The 23,446-nt window shown below is 38.2% G+C and overlaps 1 protein-coding gene across 1 annotated transcript in view; it reads left to right on the top strand.

Annotated features, from left to right (window-relative positions):
• Positions 1-23,446, top strand: part of cacna1bb (calcium channel, voltage-dependent, N type, alpha 1B subunit, b) — a 194,281-nt gene that overhangs the window by 55,070 nt on the left and 115,765 nt on the right. Inside the window, exons 4-5 of the mRNA XM_051677032.1 lie at positions 22,999-23,090; positions 23,205-23,357. Of these exons, the coding sequence (XP_051532992.1) occupies positions 22,999-23,090; positions 23,205-23,357 (245 nt within the window). The remainder of the gene's footprint in view (positions 1-22,998; positions 23,091-23,204; positions 23,358-23,446) is intronic.

Below are 23,446 nucleotides of genomic sequence, written 5' to 3'. Positions count from 1 at the left end.
CAACCTCAGAATCGCACTCTCCATTGTTTATGTGAATGTCATTATTTCCTGGTTCCCATGTGACCAGAACACGTGTTTTGGATTATTATTCGATTTCCATGGTCTAAAATATGCACCCAGGCTATCAAAAATGTTAGCAATCTTAATATGCACTTCAACTCTGTTTTGACCAAAATTTGCCCGTCAGATTTTTCAGCTTGAGAAAACGGTTGCTCATATCTTGGTGTATATTGCTTCTCTGAATGACTGTTCAGGAAGAGGACCCAGCTGCCTTGCCAGTGCAAATAATGAGGTATACTTGTCTTGTTGACTTTATTTGGCAACTCTTTCTCAAAGTGTCTTCTCGGTCTCAGTACTGAACTTTTGGCCTCGTCGCCAAATAGCTGCCACCTTTTTGTCTTGCCTCTCTATTTCATTCCACACCCAGTTCTTTCTCCTATTAATGCATACATTTCCTTCTAAAGACTGTGAAATTTCCTAACCCATTCTTAGACATCATGAGCATCTTTTCTGTGGCCGTTTTTAAATGTTCAGACAAATTGAGCTCCAAATGAAAACAGCTCTGAGGAGCACAGCTGGGGGAACACATCCGTCCCGGATTCTGGCTGATATGGCTGTAATTGAACAGATGCTTGCTGGGTTCAGTGTATGTTTGTGTGTATGGTCCTCTCTAATGGCAGCATGTTTTATTTCCCATTAGAATGAAAATGTAGAGTATAGAGATATTATAGTGTAGAAGTGTTTTGAAAAAATGTTTTTTCCAAAAATGAAAATTTGTTCATAATTTACTGTGTATGTGTCAGGCTGCTTAGGATGGTCAATCAAACAGAGCACTGTTTTGATAGCACCACAGAGCCACAGTGTTTAAATTTTTTGGGGGGAAATCAACCTATGAATCGTTTATTATAGTTGTCTCTGCAAATTAAGCTGGGATTGGAGACTGTATTATAACATAAAATTACATACATTACCTTAAACATAATGAACTTTTGCTGACATGCAATTATATTATGGGCCTTTAACATATTATTTACATGATGGAGTGGTATTGTCACGATCTTGGTCTGAAAGAAAACACAGATGCACTGATTTTCAAAAGAAACTACTTGCTCTAGGCAAAACCAGGCAACCATTCACATGCTATGCTTCAGCTCTAGGTCCTGCGCTCAGAAGTGGGCCATTGCTTTGCAGACTGACATGGTCAGCCACTCCTTTTAATTTGCTCCCATACTCTCCTGTTTGCTTGGGCACTAGGGCCTGTAATAAGGTAATGATGCTCCCTGCGCCTCCCCCAAGTTCACAGATTCACTCCATCACAAATGTGCTTCATGTCATTAGGGAGAAGAGAACATACAGACACGTTTCTAAAAGACCAGCTAGTCACCTAGCACTGTAGTTGGGCAGTTTAAAACCTCTCAGGGTTTGCACAGTAATGTAATATACATCGATCAGCTACAACATTAAAACCACCTGCCTAATATCGTGTAGGTCCCCCTTGTGCCATCAAAACAGCTCTGACCCGTCGAGGCATGGACTCCACAAGACCTCTGAAGGTGTCCTGTGGTATCTGGCACCAAGATTTTAGGAGCAGATCCTTCAAGTCTTGTAAGTTGCGAGGTGGGGCCTCCATGGATCAGACTTGTTGGTCCAGCACATCCCATAAATGCTCAGTCAGATTGAGATCTGGGGAATTTGGAGGCCAAATCAACACCTTGAACTCTTTGTCATGTTCCTCAAACCATTCCTGAACAATTTTTGCAGTGTGGCAGGGTGCATTATCCTGCTGAAAGAGGCCACATCCATCAGAGAATACCATTGCCATGAAGGGGTGTACGTGGTCTGCAACAATCTTTAGGTAGGTGGTACGTGTCAAAGTAACATCCACATGAATGCCAGGACCCCAGGTTTCCCAGCAGAACATTGCCCAGATCATCAAATTGCCTTCGCCAACCTGCCTTCTTCCCATAGTGCATCCTGCTGCCATCTCTTCCCCAGGGAAACCATGCACACACACCCGGCTATCCACATGATCTAAAAGAAAACGTGATTCATCAGACCAGGCCAGCTTCTTCCATTGCTCCATGGTCCAGTTCTGACGCTCACGTGCCCATTGTAGGTGCTTGTGGCTGTGGACAGGGGTCAGCATGGGCACTCTGACCGGTCTGCAGCTATGCAGCCCCATACGCAGCAAGCTGCAATGCATTGTATGTTCTGACACCTTTCTATCATGGCCAGCATTATGTTTTTCAGCAATTTGTGCTACAGTAGCTCTTCTATGGGATCGGACCAGACAGCTAGCCTTAGCTTCCCACGCGCATCAGTGAGCCTTGGGCACCCATGACCCTGTCGCTGGTTCACAAGTTGTCCTTCCTTGGACCACTTTTGTTAGGTACTAATCACTCCATACCGGGAACATCCCACAAGACCTGCTGTTTTGGAGATGCTCTGACCCAGTCGTCTAGCCATCACAATTTGGCCCTTGTCAAAGTCGCTCAGATCCTTATGTTTGCCCATTTTTCTTGCTTCCAACACATGAAATTCAAGAACTGACTGTTCACTTGCTGCCTAATGTATCCCACCCCTTGACAGGTGCCATTGTAATGAGATAATTGATGTTATTCACTTCACCTCTCAGTGGTTTTAATGTTGTGGCTGATCAGTGTAGATGAACCAGTCTAATCTCATGGAAATTATGTGACGGTGGTGATATTTTTGCAAAATAATATTACAAGATTATGTGAAATTTCCACTGTGTGGTGCCAAAATGAAGTACAATTAGCTCACAAACAGATGAGGTTTTTAAGGTTAGGTAATCCTCTATCGAGTTTTAAATCAACAAAATCTACCTCCCCACCCTTAACCTTAAACCTATCCGATAGTTTCATAAAAGCAAATGTGACATCATTTTGTGATGCTTTAATGACACTTCCAGTTCACGTGTTGACTCGCATGCTCTTCAGGAATCGTACCCTGGTCCTTTGCACCGCAAGGGTAAGATCCTGTAAGTTTAATTTGTTCTCAAAAAGCTTTTAAATGTAGTTGTTTATACAGTGTAATGCAAACATTTAAATATATTGCCTTACAAGTCAAGTGTCTTGATGTCATAAGATAGCACTGTGTGAGGAACAGGGTGAAAAGTAAATGTTTATGAACTAACTATCTGATGTTTTACTTGTGATTTGTGTGAAAGTTAGTGGTGGTGATTTTGATTCATTCCAGTGACTCGAGTCTTTTGAATTTGTTCGCCAAAAAGATTCATTCAGATTCAATCATTGACAATTTCTGAAAATTTTGCTTTTGCACCAGTAGTCTTTTAAGTTTTGAATGAGTTATTGCATTGAACCAAAAACCCAGAGTCATTCATGAATGGAACAAGCCTAATTATCCTTTATTAAAATTTGCATGTCTACAATTGCAGACTGCAGAGTGTTTAAGCATCATAAGTGTTTTCCCTGCAAATGACAATAAAGCATATCTATCATATTGTGAACTGCTAAGCACAACTTTTTATAAAGCTTTACAGAAAAAGACAACAATAATAGCCTGAGTTTCAATAACGTCCATATACGTATCATTGTAATGTGTGTTCATCAGCACATACATTCATAATTCATCTGGCCCCTTTTCTTGTTGAACAAGATTGCTGAACTGAACGAACGACTTGCGTCCTCCTCTCGTTCAGCCAATCAGCAGATCCTCGTTTATGAACAAGATGACTGATTCATTAATTTAGTTCAGGAACAAGTGTTCCAGTACATTTAGTTAGTTCACAAACGAGATGTCTTGTATCGTTCAGTCTCAAGTGACCGACTTTTAGTTCAGTGAAGGGGTGTATTTGTTCAGTGGGTCAAACCAATGATATGCTCCTTTCACAGCCCGCTCTTGAATACTATTCGCTCGCATTATAGTCAGTCTTTTAAAGCAGGATTAAGTGTAACAGTAGCCAGCTGGTAGGTAGCTGTGCAGTGTGTAAACCTTACTTTATCTTGGTGTTGCACAGGTGACTGGTGACAAAAGCAACACAAATGGAATTTGAATGTCTACAAATGTACAAAGACACTTACAGTATAGTAAAAATTCAAGAAAAGTACATTCAGTTTATGAATAAATATCTCTTTCAGACTCAAACGATTGACTCAATTGATTCAGTGAAGGGCGTTTTCGTTTAGTGGGTCAAACCAATGAAATGCTGCTCCACAGCCCGCACACGAATGCTATAGGCTCACGCTATACTCAGTCTTTACAGGCATGAAAAGCCACCAAAGCAGTCTCGTGCTTCAAACTAGAGCTCATTGGCTTCTAAAGGGAAAGACGTCAGTGTATGGAGGTGAACGAGAATGATTCATTCACTTAAAGGATTCGTTCAAAAAGACCGATTCGTTCAAGAACTAAACATCACTAGAGAAAGTGAATAAAAGTCATTGTTGCAAAAATGTAGGTATAGTAACGTAATTCTATGAGACCAGGTTAAAATCTAACTGTTTATAAAAAGTAGTTAACATGGTTAATATTATAAATTTGTTTTTGATTATTGACCTAAAAATATTACAGAATCTTAGCCTGTAGCTCGCGAGCCACAAGTGGCAGTTTGTTAAAATTAAGTGGCTCGCCGGGTGTTTCACCATTCACCAACACATGATCATTTAAAACTTTCTAGAGATAATTTTCCTGCAGAAAGTGTGGGTGCGATTGCGAAGATTGAAGTCAATGACACTGTTTTGATTTTCGAGTAATTTTGCTCATCTACTCGCAACAGGTGGTTGACCTGTAAGACATCTCAGAGTGACACATGACAAGAAATGCTGTTAGTCAAAAAGACACGTGCTTGAAGAAACACACTTTATTATATTTTTAAGAACAGACAAAAGAAAAGCTGTCAATGCTTGTGCCTGATTCGCTGTTTGTTCAGAGGTGTGCAACGGGACCCTGTCTCGTGGAACAAGCGCATGTAAAGAGTTATCACTCCTTTTTCTCTGTTTCATTTTACTTAAAACTGTTTGCAAGAATAATGTAGTCTATGCAGTCTATGAGAATGCTGCAAATGATCTCCGATCATCTCGTGAGGTGCTGGGAGTTTAATTTGTTTTATTTCCATGGAGCAGTTCGCTCTTGCGCATTGTGAACGCAACTCTGCAGGTTCAGTAATATATACAGGTATCTTTGTATTAAAGAAACAAAGACAAAAGTGATTAAATCATAAAGTAATACAAGACACGTTCACCTTGAACCTAAAATTGAGTTCTATTTTCTTTTCTTTAGGCAGCATAAACTGTATTACAAAACGCAGTACAAACACATTCGATAAGAACACACATTTGGCAGCATTTTTTGGGGACACAAGTGAATTTATTAGGTTTATTTATTAGGAGTATTGTTATTATTATCTTTACATTTATAATTGTCTTTAGTTCTTAATTTGTAGGCTATTAGTAATTTTTCACCTGGTGTCGTTGACAGATGCTTGCGTGATGGCAAATGGGGCCTTTGGAGACAGTAAATGTTTGGATTTGGGGAGGTGATTATATGTCACTTCGTTATTTTAATTGCTTTTTTTTTCTCGTTTCATTTAAAGTGCAATTTCAATTTAGAAATGCCTTTTGTTTAAGTTTTTCATGTTTCAATAAATTAATTAAAATTTGAAAGCAAAATCAATAAAGTAAAAATATTCATCAACCCTTGGCAGGGGGGTTGACCATATAATTGGATATCGCGATATTTTAGGCGATTATAGTTAAAATATATTTTACATATTGCCCAGTTAAATTTTTCATGAACAATTGTTCACGCACAAGCAGGTGTACTCAATTCCATATTGCAACATCTAACCTATTAATTTTTGCATATTTGTTTGTTTTTGTGTTTTTGAGTAGTCTATGGGTTTTATTTTATGGAAAAACTTTGTTTTAGAAAATAGTAAATTATTTGTTTGTGCTATGGCTCTTTCGAAAAAATCAGCCAAAAATTGAAAAATTGTCTCCTTAGTGAAAAAAGGTTCCTGACCCCTGCTATACACACAAGTCATGCACTACATGCGGGTGAGTAAATTATGACATAATTTTCATTTTTGGGGGAACTATCCCTTTAATATTCAATTTGTTGTGTTTTTGCCAGTGTCTTTAGGTTAGTTATGCATGTGTAATTTATGTGGAAAGTGAAGTGGAATGTGTGATAAATTATTGTAATTGAATTGTAATTTTGCAATATATGTAGGAAATCATTTCACATTAAAATGAACTCTCCGGTCATATCAGTAACCTTATAAAAGTTTTATTCTACATGGAGAGGGTCCGCACATGGGAGCTGCCATGTTAGAATCACATGACCAGCCGAATACTACTCGCTTAATCTCAGTAACCGTCCCATTATTTGAAACTTTCACTCATTGATTAAAGTAATCATGGCTGAGGGTGAATACTACATTTCTACAATGACATTTGGAACTGAAATCTATTGATTTTAAATGATACTACATCCAAGCAGCTAGGTGTCAGTGTCAAGTCCAAGATGACACAAAGACAGAAGTTACTGAGTGGACCATTAAACTGAGTTGTCTTGATTTCTGGGACAGAAATCGAGTAATTTTTCTTTCATCTCTCACTTTTTTATTTGTTACTCCTTCTTAACCCTAGACCGGGGAGGATGTAACAATATGACAGGCTGCTTTTATTGTGTGTGGGCATATGTGTAGAAGTGTGTGTGTGTGTATTTGTGTCTCACATAAGTGGTTAGAGTTCATCTCTAAATAAGTGTAATTGGTGCAATGTGGCAGGCTGCTGTTTTGTGTATGTTCATGTGTAAGGGTGTGTGTATATTATCTGCAAATCATTAAAGCTCTCTGTATGATGCTGGTGCTTTGTTAAACGCTGGATGACTTCATTAGCTCTCCCTTCATGGGCATTATGACAATACACCCCCGAGTTGACACCCTGAAATGTCGTTGTGGGTCATGTGCTTACTGACAGCTCCAAAGCAGTGCTTTAAAATTGTGACCTTTTGACCTCTGCTCTTCTGATTGAGTATGATGCGAAGACATCTTAATGTGGGATTAGGCAAAAGTGTAGCGAGTAATACAGAGAGACGTGGCAGACACACCGCTGACTCAGGAAATGAAATATGACTAATTGATAGCAGAAGGCCTGTGTGACTACACTCATTTCTCTACATTAGAGAACATTAGATCTCTTTTATCAATGACAATGATTCTGCAATGTATATTAACAATCACGTGGCATGCCTTTGTAAGGCGGTCAGATTTAAATTTGAAATTCATTTTAAGACGCGTTTTTAAATGTTGATATTTTAAGCTTTACATGGCATCTACAAAACACAGCCCTCCTGCAACAAGACGCTGAATAAACTAAAACGCAATGGCCAAAGACATTTGTCCAGCACAGTGGTTTACAAGCTGCAGGGTGCAGCCACGATTAGCTAGGAGTGTGACGGAATCTCTGCTCAGTTCAATATTTTAATAGCCACCGTTGCTAAAAAAAACAATACCGCCATTACCAAGATCTGACTAAATTTGCTACCCATGCGCTGTTTGATTACAGCCGACTGCTTTCAAGCGCTCACATATGTGTTTCTGCCCGTGCACTTGTGTCTCGTGATGAATGCAGTGCTCCTGCACAAGACTCTGCGCTGTTTTTAATCAAAATACCCCTCTTTTGGCAATATTAATGTAAACACAGCTGTTAATGAATTACAATGGTGTAAACAGACAGGACTGAATCTGCGCTACCTTGACAAGTTATTAAAGCAAACACAGCCATTAATGTATAAGCAGACGGGACAAATTCTTTAAAATGTTAGATCTGTGCGATGTCTAAATGTATATAATATGCATGCTGTCTGTTATAGGCATTCAGGCTTTTTTACTGCATCAAATTAGTATTAATGTATATCTAATAATCACGCAGTAAAGAGTGTCAAATATTTATGTAGTTTCATTTTGCATTACATTACTTTTTTAATGTTTTATATTAGATTTTTAAAAAAATGTTTAATTGCACTTAAAGCACTTTTTACTCTGTTCTCTATTTAATTACTGGCTCTTTTAAAAGCTTGAAGCAGTTTTTACAAGAGAAACACTGAAGGCCTCATTGTTTTAATTTAAATTTAATTCAATTTTTTGCAGAGTTAGATCATAATAAATGTTTCTGGTCCCAGCAGACTTAACTAAAGCAGCCTAATTGTGAGTTGATGGATAAATTAGGTGTATGCCTAGCTAAATAGATGAGTCTTTAGTCTAAACTGAGTGAGTGTGTCTGCATCCCGAACAGTGTTAGGGAGACTATTCCATAGTTTAGGAGTCAAATAGGGAAAGGATCTACCTCCTTTTGTGAATTTTGATATTCTAGGAACTATTAACAGGCCAGAATTTTGCGACCAGGTTTTTGGTCCAATAATTAGTACCTGTGTTTTGTCGGAATTGAGTTGAAGGAAATTTCTGGCCATCCAATCTTTGATTTCATTGATACTCTGCTAATTTGGAGAATTGTGAAATTTCATCTGGTTTCGAAGAAATATAAAGTAGGGCTGCTCGATTATGGAAAAAATAATCACGATAATTTTGGTCAATATTGAGACCACGATTATTTAACACGATTACTCATTGACTTTGGAAACATCATGCATTTATTGAACTTTAAAAAAAAAAAAACTTGTCTTTTTAACAGTGAATTTCCTTGAACTTGAAATGTAAACTGCACTGGGTAGGAGAGGAAGCTATTGTCATATGATACTTATTTTATGTTACGTATGGTAGTCAAATAAAAGAAAAGCCATCATTTACAGCAAGGGTGCTCATAGTTCTATGGAATGAAATCTACTTTTTCATCATGTTATTGCAGCAAGTTCTACCATGTACAATAAAGGCTATACATTATCACCATACCAAAATTTCAGTAGTCGGTAGTGAAAATTGACTATTCTCAATACCAGCTTCAAAACCACAACAAATAATAACACTAACTAATTTGTTAATTATGGAAGAATGGTTTCAAGTTCTTAAGTAATTATTCAAGACTAGTAATAAAATAACAATAAAAAACAGCAATGAATAGAAATAGATTAAAAATAATAGAACAAAATATACAAATTAAGAAAAGTCTGTGCTTTTTTAACAACTTTGAAAGTTTTTAACAGCAGTAGGCTATCAAGAATTCAAGTAAACATTCAGAATGAAATGCAACATAAAACTACTACTGGTCTTTACTGTATGATTATAATACATGAATACTTTTTAAAGCTACTAAAATTACTCAGTCAAGAACAGTGAGTTGTTTTCTCATTTTCTTGTTATGGTTGTTTGATTATTGTAATGACACACTACACTAGACAGCAGCAGGTCTATTAGCTTACATTTATACTTACAAGTCCGACATTTTAATACAAATCAGCTTTTTTCTCGACTGTTTACATTCACTTTAGACATCACTCTCTGTGTTTACATGAATACCTCACCAAGACGGGCATTTTGGTGGAATTTTGAAATGTATTTGACCGTTCAGGCGTGCATTAGCGTGAGCATTTTCGTAACGTGCATGTTCAGCACACACACACATAAGCCGCCTGTCAATCAAACAGGGTGCAGCTTTTACTAGATTGCTAGCGAATTATAAAATTACGTGCTCTTGATTAATTTCAACAGCAGAATAAGAATATTAACTTTCTAATAAGTGACACAGGCCTAGCCCATCACAAATATAGCCAGTTATTTTTTAGTTATTGATGTTTTAATCAGTCTGCTTGTCCGGTCAGGCAAGTAAAAGTCTCTTTCACTTGCCCCTTCAAAAACCCACTTGTCCCGGACAAGCGTTAATGTTGAGCCCTGATTAAATATTGTATTCATCATTCTCAGATAACAATTTTTTCTTCTGCTGTATAGCTCCTAAAGTAAATGTACGTTGTTTTAAAGGAGTTTTAGATATTATTTTGGAAAACAAGCCAAAAAAGACTAATTTAAAACTTATTTTGTTCTCTCTCTCACCTTTATGTTCACTTCGATCCATCTTTAACTCACTAAAACGTACTAACTTTTTCTTCTTAATAGAGCTGCGTATCGCCAGTTTTCTTCATGATAAGATACACACAGTGAACGTGACACTTATATAATGATTCACTACATCGCGAGCCATCACGTTATAATCTAGCTTCAGCAAACATGCGTGAGTGACCAGCGTCCCCATGCCAGACTGTGCATCAGCCAGGAGAAGATTTAATTTCTTCCCCGGTCACTTCAAGCAACTCATAGATGCGGCGCTGACCGCACAGAGAAATCTGCAGCTTCGGAGTTTATTTTCATAACCCGCTTCCTTATTATTTTAACTTTAATAAAGGATGCTTTAAAAATATAACACTGGGGTGTTTCATTGCGAAACGGAATGCGGCACAATAATAATTTTATCTCGATTATCTTGCTTTCATAATTGTTGGAAGCCAAAATTGTAATTGAAAATAAAATTTGATTAATTGCCCAGCCCTAATATAAAGTTGGGTATCGTCGGCATAACAGTGGAAACTTATTTCACGATACCTGATAATATGTCCCAGGGGAAGCATGTATAACTAGAAAAGCAGAGGCCCTAAAACTGATCCCTACGGCACTCCATACTTAACTTTTGTTTGATCTGACAATTCCTCGTTTACACAGACAAAGTGGTAGCAGTCTACTAAATAGGACCTAAACCATGCTAATGCAAGTCCACAAATGCCAACATAATTCTCAAGCCTTTTCAAGAGAATATCGTGATCTGTGGTGTCGAAGGCTTGGTGTCGGTTTGATAACTGCCATTTTTTTTTCTCCCTTTTTCTCCCCAATTTGGAATGCCCAATTCCCAATGCGCTCTAAGTCCTCGTGGTGTTGTAGTGACTCACCTCAATCCAGGTGGCAGAGGATGAATCTCAGTTGCCTCTATGTCTGAGACCTTCAATCCGCGCATCTTATCACGTGGCTTGTTGAACGTAGTGCGGTAGCACGTGTGGAGGCCCACGCTATTCTCTGCGGCATCCACGCACAACTCACCACGTGCCCCAGAGAACGAGAACCACATTATAGCGACCATGAGGAGGTTACCCCATGTGACTCTACCCTCCCAAGCAACCAGGCCAATTTGGCTGGAGTCACTCAGCACACCCTGGATTCGAACTCACAACTCCAGGGGTGGTAGTCAGCATCAATACTCGCTGAGCTACCCAGGCCCCCCCAGATACCTGCTATTTTAAAGTTTCTTGGGAAATATCCTTAGGATAGCGAGGAGTTAATAATATTAAGAAGAGGTTCTGAGATTACAGGGAATATACCTTTTAAGAGCTTAGTTGGTATTGGATCTAACATACATGTTGTGGCTTTTGATGTTTTGACAAGTTTTGTTAGCTCTTCATGACCTATGACAGCGAAGAATTGAAGTTGCTTGTGAGGAAAATTATGATACACTGTTTTCTGTGGTACTGTAACAGACGATTGTATAATTCCAATTTTATTTCTGATTATTTAAATTTTATCAGTAACAAAATTCATGAAGTCATCACTATTGAGCTGCGATGGAATATCTGGTTCAGTCAAGGCTTTATTCCTAACCAATTTAGCCACAGTACTGAATAAACACCTAGGACTGTTGTGGTTATTTTCTATGAGTTTGCTAAAAGATGCTGACCTGGTAGCTTTTAGTGCCTGTCTGTAGCTACAGACACTATCCTTCCATGCACCGCGAAATACCTCTAATTTTGTATTCTTCCACTAGTGCTCCATTTTCCGACCTCCTCTCTTGAGAGCATGAGTGTGATCATTGTACCATTGTAGAATTAAATAAGTTGGTCCTGTCACATTTTGTCTGACAAGAGAGTTGAGAATATCGATAAATGCTAATCCCAATGTGTCATTTTCATTATCTATGTGAATGTTAAAGTCACCAGCAATTAAAGCTCTATCCACAGTAACTACTAGATCTGATAGAAAATTTGCAAATTACGGAAATCAAAATATGACCTGGGTGATCAATATACTGTAGCAAGGGCAAAAGATGACAGAGATTTTTTATTTGTATCTGACGGTTACATTAAGCATTATTAGTTCAAAAGACTTAAACGTATATCCTGTCCTCTGAGTAACACCAAAAACTTCCCTGTAAATTGCAGCAAGACCTCCTCCTCGACTCTTCAGGCGAGGCTCATGTTTATAACAATAAACTGGGGGAGTAGATTCATTTAAACTAATATATTCATCTGGTTTAAGCCAGGTTTCAGTCAAACAAAGCACATCCAAACTATGATCTGTAATAATTTAATTTACAATTAGTGCTTTGGTTGAAATAGATCTAATGTTTAGTGGCCCTACCTTTATATGATGTTTATCTTCAATTATTATTTTTTTTTTTTTCTAGTTTTACCTTGATACATTTTTTTCTAAATGATTTAATGAGGGGTATGTGTTTGGTAGTTCAGGGAACAGACACAGTCTTTATGTGATATCTAGATGATACAGTCTCTATGTGACCTGTGTGACGTCTCAAGGCAGCTAGCAGACGTTCGGATAAGCCAGTTTGTCTGCTTCCTGACCTGGGCCCCAGTTAGTCAAATACTATCACTGTTAAGACTATGAGCCAAATTACTAGCGAGGAGAGCGGCACCTTCCCTGGAGGGATGGAGTCCGTCTCTCTTTAGCAGGTCAGGTTTACCCCATAAACTCTTCCAATTGTCTATGAATCCAATGCTATTCTCTGGACAGCACTCAGACATCCAGCCATTCAGTGAGACTAATGTACTATAAACCTCGTCACCACGACAAGCAGAGAGGGATTCAGAGCATATTACAGTGTCTGACATAGTTTTTGCAAGTTCACACACCTCTTTAACATTATCTCTAGTGATCTCTGACTGGCGAAGCCGGACATCGTTAGTGCCAAGATGAATAACAATTTTAGAATAGCTACGTTTAGCATTAGCAAGCACTTGTAAATTTGATCCGATGTCAGACACTCTGGCACCGGAAATGCATTTAACAATAGCGGCTGGAGAATCTATATCCACGTTCCTTAAAATAGAATCTCCTGTAACCAGGGCTCTTTCAACATGATTCTCAATGGGTGCATCACTGATTGGGGAGAATCGATTGGAAATCCTAACAGGAACAGGAGAGTGGTGTCACTTTGCTGAGTGAGTATGCCGTCGAGACGTCACCCAAACGCCCTGCTGCAGGGGCTCTACAGCCTGAACCAAAGTGTGTGTGTGTTGCTCGCTGTTCTACCCACATCCAAAACAGTATCAACCGGCTTCTCTTTCTCACTGACCTCCACTAACGTTCAGATGTGTGCCTCTAACTCAATAACCTTCTCCATCAGCCTGACTAATTCCTTAAATTTATCAACTGTAAACCCCTCACTGCTGACGGAAGAAGCTATAGTAAACATGTGGCATGTAATGCAGGAAGCAATAATATGAGCGGATGCCATGACTTACTGCAATTGTTTGTTGTTGTTGTTATGGTTGTTCTTGAGTGGCGAGGGTTTTAGATCGATGTGAATCCCTCACGCAGTTGTTTGCTGTTGTTGTGTTGGTTCCTGATCAGCAGATGATTGAGATTGATGCAATAATCTGTGTAAAACACAGAGGAGAAAATGAATGCATGCAGTTGAAATGTGAGATGTAGACAAGCAGAAAAAAGAAAAGAAAAAGGAAAGAAAATGGGTGCGTGCGGTAATATACACGCAGTTGAAACAGTAGACAAGCGGGGGGGAAAAATGAAGCACGCCATAAAATGTCAAAGGATAAAATGATGAGTGTAGAGGAAAAAGTAATGCTAAGCAGGCTAGAAAGCTACAAACAAACAGACTTGTGCAGTGTGCCTGCAGCAACCGGAACAGGAAACAGGAAGTAATGAAGGGAAAACCTTCATTTAAGGGGAAATGTCTGAGATAAAAAGCAGATAAAGTCATCATAAAAGTAATCCATAAGACTCCACTGGTTTAATCTAAGTTTTTTGAAGCGATCCAATCGATTTTGAGATAGAACAGACCAAAATATAATTCATTTATTTCTATGCAGTTTCTAGGCACAATCATGATTTCAAGTGTTTGACATGTGCACTAGATGGTGCTAGGAAGTGTAATCGAGCTTGAAATTGGTTTGCTTTATATATGGATTACTTTAATTACTTTGTATTCTGCAGATGAAAGAAATTCATACACATCTGGGATGCCATGAGTGTGAGAAAATGATGAGAGAATTTTCATTTTTGGGTGAACTATCCCTTTAAGTAACAACTCTGTCTTAGATATTTCTCCTTAAATTCCTTAGGAGGAATACAAAATAGAAACTATTGTAATATAGAAAGAGTTTTGCGCTATAAAATTAGCATGGATTGCATAGTAGAAATAATTTGTTCATAGAAGAATTTGCAGACTGATCTCGCTCTCTGGATCTCTGATTCTGTCTGGATTCAGCACAGTCTAGTTCTCTGATCCCAATGTTGAGGCCTCAGTTGCTCTGTTGAGGCCATGAGGTGACTCGGTGCCCGAGGCTGACTGACAGCTCTCCTCTGACACTGGGTGATCATCTGAGAGGGATCAGTCTTTTTCTGAGACATGTGAAAAACTCAATTCCAGCACTGTGTGTGAGTGCAACAGTAATTACAGCACAGTACCCCTACTGAGACAACTCTCACTCACACTCTCTTCTACTCTCTTTCCCATTCTTTCTTTGTCACCCTCTCTTTTGGTTTGTAGCACTGACTTCAGTGTGACTTTGGCAGCTCATTCAGTGGAGTGTCACAGAAGTCAGCTGCCCTTTACCTTGAAAATCAGCAGCTGACAATCACTCTCACAGAGTCCAGTGCTCGCTTAGTCTCTGAATGTGTGTTAGTCATGAACTACAGCCACATCTTCAGCTCAGAGACACCCATCATAAACAATCAACTCTTAATTGCTTCATTCTGACTGCAGTTCTTCGTTTATTCACAACCATATATTCTCATTCTGACTTCTATTGTCTCCATGTAGATTATGTGACAGTGCAGTACCAAATCTGCTGACAGCTCATTTAAATTTTTGTTTTTAGTTTGTGGTACTGCAGAGTAGAAGTTAATGGCCATTTTTTCCAAGTCATCTTGATAATGTAAAGTTTTCTCATTGTTGAGAGGAATATCAATAAATATTTCAATCAAAATGAGATGAAGTTTGAAATTAAAATTATTTGTCAGGTGATGTGTGTAATAGCAGTCTTTATTTTGGCAATTCCATATAGTGATGCTAGTGCTGCAGAAATTACACTGAAAGATGAAAAGATAAAAGTAAAGCTAAGATACTATGAATACAACAAGTTGTTCAGCATCTGTTTTTGTGTTTGCATATTATTGTGTGTATGTATCTCTGAGTCTATGTGTATGTGAGCATGTTTCTTTTTGACCAACTGCAGATATCATTCCTAGGCATATTTCCTGTGCCTGAGCGAGGTGCCCTCATGTAGATATATATCCTTTCATCTATAAGCTGGATATTAAAAACCTTTGTTATTTTTTGTTGGCAGCCAACCTGGTATATTCAGAATAATAGTGGTTGTAACACTGTTCAGTGGAAAGGAGAACAGGGAAGTGAGGTTTCCAGGTCGTAAACTGACGTTTAGGGTCGTTGACGTAGCTCAAGTATTGATTGCTGGTGGGATTGTTGCATACTGGCGAGGGACTGGAGGATACTCTTCCGGGCTACGACCCACCCGCTGCAGGATGGACTTTTTCAGGTGATCATAGGCCAGGAGATTAGTCGCCGGCAACTGTTGGGCGGCAAGCTGAGCTTCCCCGGACAGCAAGGGGAGGAGTCTGGCTGCCCACTGATCACGCGGCCAGCCCCAGATTTTCGCGGTTCTCTCGAACAAATCGAGGAAAGCCTCGGCATCGTCGTCAGTTCCCATCTTCAGGAGTGTGGGGGGAGGCAGTTGGCTGCGGTGGTCCGGGGTCACAGCTCTCTCTTTCTCCTGGCCAAGGAGGCTCCGGGTCGCGAGCTGGTCCTCTGCTTGAGCCCGTAGGATCTCAAAGAAGCGCCGTTCCTGGTCTTGACGTAGCTCAAGCATTGATTGCTGGTGGGATTTTTGCATACTGGCGAGGGACTGGAGGATCTCGGCCACCTGGGAGGACTCCATGGGGCATACTTCAGTTTTAATTCCCGGGTTTCGGCACCAGTGTAACACTGTTCAGTGGAAAGGAGAACAGGGAAGCGAGGTTTCCAGGTTCAGGTAAGCGTTTAAGTTGGCCACCTTGATGCTTACAGTTTCACAGACTCAACAGTCTCACAGGCACAGAGTTATTTAAACACATCAGCTTCACAGGCAAATAGTTACTTAAACACTTTAACTTCATAAACACAATAAACACAACAGCTTCTGTAGCACCGTGGCCTTACTTGTGCCAGTCTCTCTCTTGGTTGCTGGTGGCGTGGCTGTTTATATGCCGCTCTCCCCCTGCTCACTGGAATTAGAGACAGGTGTTAAACATAATCTAGCTTAGGTGCAAGAGCCCTTACTGCTTTCTCTCTCTCCAGACGGACGCTTGAACACACCCCTGCTGCCACAGTGGTCTTTTTCTGCCTGGGCAACTAGACTCTTATCTTACTCAAAGTACCCGATGAGTATTATTACCATATTGAATGTTTATATTAAGTATAAGCTTATAAGTCGTATAGATCTGCCTTATATACACAATATGTTATACCATATGGTCCATTTCATAGTAAGAACTTTGGGTGCTTTCATGTTTGGAGGGTTGAGTTTTATTAGAACACACAGATTTCACCTTTTTTCTTTTAGTCTCATTAAAACTGAATTGGAAATTTTTTACAAGGCAATTATAATTTATTTTTTGTTACAAATGCCTTTTATATAAAGTTTTACTGTTTTAGCCACCCAAACTATCAATATAAAACTATTAAAATACATTATAAATATATACAATTTATTACCTGTTTAAAACTATGATGATCTAAACAAAGATTAAAATAAACATATACCATTTTAATATTTATTGTGTGAAAATTATTTCTATCAATTTTTAAAAAATTACAACCATCTCACAGTTGGGCCATCATTTCCACCACACAAACATTTTGCCCCTAATAAAGTTCTTGTTTACCAAGTCAAAGTTAGAAGAAAACAAAGAAAAATCAAGGTAAATATCACTGTTTTTATTGGGCTTCATTTCCAGTCAAGCTGTAATTCTGCCAAATGATGCAAAAAGTGCGAAAATATCATTTCATTGTGTGTACTGAGGACATATAAAATGTTAGCTATGAAATTAGCCTTAACAAGACAAAGGTGTCAGCCATTTTATTTCAGAAATGTTACAAATGTCATTTCTGCCAGACAGTTCTATTAAACACAATATAGTATTTGAGATGTGGTGGGAAATTTCATGACTTTTCTGGACAAAGACATAAATCTCCTGTGGTGCATGTACATACACTGTTGGGCATTGTTAGAAGACCAGTTTTGGCTGAATAGTTACCAGTAGTTATTTTTAATATAATAAAATATTTTTAATAGAGTGTTAAAAATATTTTAACCAAGACTGCTTTCTAGAAGTTGAAAAACATCCATAAATGAATCATATCTATTATAAGAAAAATATATGTAATGTAACAAAAAGCCTTTCCTTTATAATAAGCATACACACATATAGCCATATATTAGTTAGAAATTTCAGTGAATCCCCCATGAATTTGGTTTGTTCATTTATCGTGATGTATATTTTGACATACTTCAGGTGGAACATATAAGAATCTTGTTCAATTTTAATGTATTTTTTTCCATATGTGAATGAACATATCTGGAATTTTTAGGTTGCTTTTATAACAGCATGATTATGTACTGTGTTCACTATATGACCTTGTGTTTTGAAGGTTTGCATGTAATTAGGTTTTCTGTTTTTCTGGCATGTTTGTGTCAGCTCTTCATGTTGTGTTGTGTTGCTTCTCATAATACGTTGTAGCCCTGCATATTAATTTTATAATCCTTTTATTTTATTTCATTTTATTTTATGAACTTTTATCTTAGGATAGTGTAGAAGCAACAGGAAACGTTCTGGAGAGCAATGCAACATTATGCAACATGTCAGAGCACATGCATTACTTGCCAGGCCACATCTCTGAGTATTTACTTTATTTTTACTTTCAGTTTTGCTTGAGTTCAGACTCACATTACCACTTCTACATTCTCTTCACCAGCAGAAGACGCTGTTGTGGCCTCGCATGATTACTTATCTGGAAAAGGTCAAAATGTTATATATAAAAATAAGTTTGGAAACTTCTTCCTGTTACTCCTTGTCTGACTTTCTCTGTCTCATCATCCTCCTCTCTCTCTTTGGGTAGCGAGAATAGATAGATTGCGGGGGTGTTGCGGCAGCTCTGTCATATTTAATGGGGTATGTCTGCTATGTCTTATAGCACTCTGCATGATCCTTCCACCCCAATCCTGCTGCTATCCTCTCTTCCCTAATTTTTTACAGAGATCCAGAAGCTTCATGCCCGTCCAAAGACTTTTGAGCCAAGTGGATTTTGAATGCATTTAACAAAAAAAAAGTATTTTAAATTATTTGTAAATTAAAGGGATTGTTCACCCAAAAATGATAATTCTGTCATCATTTACTCACCCTTATGTTGTTACAAACCCGTATGTTAGGTTCTGGCAGCCTCAGTCGCTGTTGACTTTCACTGAATGGAAAAAAGCTGCAAAGTCAATGGTGACTGAGGCTGTCAGTCCCTAAAATTCAGCCTTTTGTGTTTCATGGAAGAAAGTTAGTCATACAGGTTTTAAAACAACACAATGGTAAGTAAATGATGACAGATTTTTCATTTTTGTGTGAATTATCTCTTTAAGTTGCTCAATTATTGTAGGTATAAAAAAAAAATAAAATAAAAAAAAAATAGTTTAAAAAAACTGGCAGAAATCACACATTCACATGTATAAATTTGGTCAGACGAGTCGCACCTTCCACAGATGATTTGCTTTAAATTGAAAATTCTGTCTTCATCTACCCACCCTCACATCGCTCGAAACTTGTATGATGTTTTACCTATGGAACACAAAAAGATTTATTATAAAAGTGTCAAAGCTGCTTTTTTTTTTATCTATACAACAAAACTGCACGTTGATCCCTGGCTGTGAGGTTAAGCTGCATTTTTGCTTGGTTTATTAATAACAAATTATATATTTTGTAGGGATTTGAACTCGGGTTCAATGCAAAGAGTACCACTAGGCTTACATGACTTAAACTTATTTAAGGAACTGCCAAGTTATTCAAGTTTTTTTTATAAACAGACAGACAGACAGATAGATAGACAGATACATAGATAGAAGGCATGTAACGATACACAAATTTCACGATATGATGCATAGCCTAACTATATGATATGATACGAGCACCCACAAATGTTTCGTTCAAATGTATTCAAAGATTTGACATAAATGTCTTTAAATCATAAATTCCACCAAAGTGTTTCACTGTAAGGATTACCCGGGCGACCACCAGGGGTCGCTATGTATGTTTATTGTTCATTTCGTGTCTTTCGTTTGTTTATGGGTTTCCTAATTTTTTTTACGCAAATCTGGACGAGACTGCAGAAACGCTCAGTATGCTGCTCGATGGTATCGTCGCCTTGTTTGAAAGACAGTAATTGTAAAGCCGCTAGATTCATAGTGATGGTCAAATGTTCTGTAACGTTTGCAGGAAGGAGTCGAGAGAAAGAGGATCTAAATGCAGGCTTATTTTATAAAAACACAGGAATATAAACACAAAACAGAACAAACCGTTACATCTATGAATGGGAAACAACTGACAATGAATACAGGGGAACATGGGGACTAAATACACAGAGGACTAATGATGAAAGGAGGGACACCTGACACTAATGAACACAAGGACCAATGAACAAAGACCGTGAAAAAGAACTACAAAACCCATAAACAAACGAAAGACACAAAATGAACAATAAACATACATAGCGACCCCTGGTGGTCACCCGGGTAATCCTTACACTTTCATTGGCAACAAAAAAAACAGAGCTCTAAGTAACTTAAACAACAGCACTGCATTTATTTTGTTTGATTGTTGAGAAACACTAATATGATCTCACAATTTTCATGTTTTTCTTGAGAAAATAAGTTTGTCTACACTCTATTCATTTATTTATGTATAGCACTTTTCACAATACACATAGTTTCAAAGCAGCTTTATAGAAAATCATGTCTTGTTTTCTGAAAGCCCCCTGTGAACAAGCCAAAGTGACTGAAGCAAGGAAAGGTTTTTATTTAGTTTCACTTTGCATGTAAACTTTACCAACATTATTACCGGCTTATAACATTTGCGCAGGTATTGTTCTTTTTTTATATATATATATATATATATATATATATATATATATATATATATATTTATTTATTTATTTATTTTTTATCCCGTTTTTCTCCCAATATGGAATGCCAAATTCCCACTACTTAGCTGGTCCTCATGGTGGCGTGGTTACTCACCTCAATCCGGGTGGCCTCCGCTTCTGAGACCGTCAATCCGTGCATCTTATCACATGGCTCATTGTGCATGACACCGCGGAGACTTCGCATGTGGAGGCTCATGCTACTCTCCACAATCCATGCACAACTTACCACGTGCCCCACTGAGAGCGAGAACCACTATTTGCGACCACGAGGAGGTTACCCCATGTGACTCTACCCTCCCTAGCAACCGGGCCAATTTGGTTGCTTAGGAGACCTGGCTGGAGTCACTCAGCACGCCGTGGATTTGAACTTGCGACCCTAGGGGTGGTAGTCAGCGTCAATACTCGCTGAGCTACCCAGGCCCTGCCAGGTGTTGTTCTTAAAGCTGTTTACATTTCGAAGTCAAAAGCAGGTAATTATATGTCTCATTGCAGGTTTCTTGCATTGTTGGTTTTTTGAACAAGCTGTTGATTGACTTGCTGTGCATGTCATGCTCAGTGTTGGCTGGGAGAGGCAGCTGTTAAACTTACTACGACGGTTTCTGCCTTAAAAATTCACAGATTTGCGCTGTGATTTCGACATAAATAAAACGACATGTTTGATGTACTGTAGCACCAGGACATGACAACGTTGTTTGGCAAATCGAAAAGCTGTACCGCTACAGTACAATTTACTTGCCATTTGTCATTGATCTTCTCACCTATGTCCTGTCAGTGTGTTGCTCTGTTTTCCTATGAGTGCCCAACCCCGCCTCTCTGGGGAGGAGACTGTTCCGCAGCTCTCAGTATTGCGCTGCTTGGTTTTATATACACTATAATGTGTTCATTTTTGTATCGTACGATACATATGGTATTGTATAGAGCATCATATCGTATGATACAATAAAATTTGACACGTATTTTTACACCCCTATTAGAAGATAGATAGATAGATAGTTTTTCTCATTTTATGAGCTCTATTGTAAATCTAATCAGATGTCAGTAAAGAATGATGTTCCTTTACCCAGTAAAGGAACTGTAACTTTTATATAAGCTTTCTTAGTTTGCCTGCTGCGAGTTGATAAATATGATGTAACAGAAGATCACATTCACATCCATATTTACACACAACACACTCACACATACAGTGTGCGACTGGTTCCACTCCAGTGCTCCTGAGGACACACAGGCACATGTGCAGCATGTCAGCCAGCCTCATTGCCTTGGCAACATCTAATGGCTGTCATCTCGGCAGTGCCACTGTGAAGATGGGATTAGATTAGATTAGGTTATGCCGATTTCCCAGAACATAAACACACACCCACTGATAGCTGACAGTGTTCGGTCTGCTTCAGAAGATGTTCTAGTGAAGGCTACTTCACAGTGGTCTTTTAGTTATTGTTCTTGTATGAGTCACTGACCTGAAGGGTGCTACTGCCATTTGATACAGTGTGAGATGAGAATTACAGAGATGTTTTTGCTTGTTCATTTTTTTAGTGTGTGTAAACAAGAAATAAAAGAACAGAGTGATAAATCTGTGTAGAGTTTTACAGGAATAGTTTCCTGAAAATGAAAATTCTGCCATCATTTACTTAACGTTGTTCCAAGCCTTACATTCTTCTGTGAACAACAAAAGCAGATGTTAGTCTCAGTCACCATTCACTTTCATTGCATATTTTTACCCATACAATTAAAGTGAATGGTGACTGAGGCTAACATTCTACCTAAAATCTATTTTTGTGTTTCATGAAAGAAAGAGTGGTATGGGTTTGAAACAACATAAAGATGAATAAATAATGCATTTTTTTTTTTTTTTTTTTTTTTTGTATTTTTGGTGAGCTGTCACTTTAATGCTGCACAAATGTTAAAGGGATAGTTCACCCAAAAATGAAAATTCTCATAATTTACTCACCGTCATGCCATCCCAGATGTGTATGACTTTCCTTCTGCTGCAGAACACAAACAAAGATTTTCAGAAAAATATCTTAGCTCTGAAGGTCCATACAATGCAAGTGAATGGTGACCAGACCTTTCAAGCTCCAAAAATCACATAAAGGCAGCATAAAAGTAATCCATACGACTCCAGTGGTTAAATTAATGTCCTCAGAAGCAAAATAGTAGGTGTGGGAGAGAAACACTTCAACATATAAAAGTTTTTTTTTTTACTGTATATCTCCCCTTTACTTTCACTTCTGAAAGTGAAATTGAAAGTAGAGTGTCTAAAACAAAGTTTCTCAACCAAAGTGATTGTATTGCTTTAGAAGACATATATTAAACCACTGGAGTCATATGGATTACTTTTATGCTGCCTTCATGTGATTTTTGGAGCTTGAAATGTCTGGTCACAATTCACTTGCATTGTGCGGACCTACAGAGCTGAAATATTCTTCTAAAAATCTTTATTTGTGTTCAGCAGAAGACAGAAAGTCATAGACATCTTGGATGGCATGAGGGTAATAAATGATGAGAGAATTTTCATTTTTTATTGAACTATCCCTTTAACATGTATGATGACCTTTATTGAAGACTTTTGCATTTATTTATGTTACAGGATTTTAACCACAGTAGGTTCACAATTTGACTTAAGGACGTTGCGAGCTGTTAGAGTGCTGAGACCCCTCAAACTGGTGTCAGGAATTCCAAGTAAGTGTCAGACTGTTCAGGACACTTCAACTGGTTTGTTCAGATAGCAAATTACTAGGCAAAGTAATGTGAAAATATAAGTAATGTAAGTTTCTTTCTTTTTTCTCTTTTCAGGTCTTCAAGTAGTATTAAAGTCCATAATGAAGGCCATGGTTCCTCTTCTTCAGATTGGACTTTTGCTCTTCTTTGCCATTGTCATGTTTGCCATCATTGGTGTAGAGTTCTACATGGGCAAGTTCCACTTCACCTGCTTTAAGCTGGGAACAGGTTAGTCTCCTTCAGTAATAGCACAATAACACTGTACATAATAGTACTCTATTAGCAGTATTCTTATAAATGTCGGCCTACAATATTTA

Source organism: Myxocyprinus asiaticus, chromosome 38 (genome assembly GCF_019703515.2).
Source record: "Myxocyprinus asiaticus isolate MX2 ecotype Aquarium Trade chromosome 38, UBuf_Myxa_2, whole genome shotgun sequence".
NCBI lineage: Eukaryota > Metazoa > Chordata > Actinopteri > Cypriniformes > Catostomidae > Myxocyprinus > Myxocyprinus asiaticus.
The sequence above is the reverse complement of the archived record's forward strand: the minus strand, read 5'-3'. Positions and strand labels throughout refer to the sequence as shown.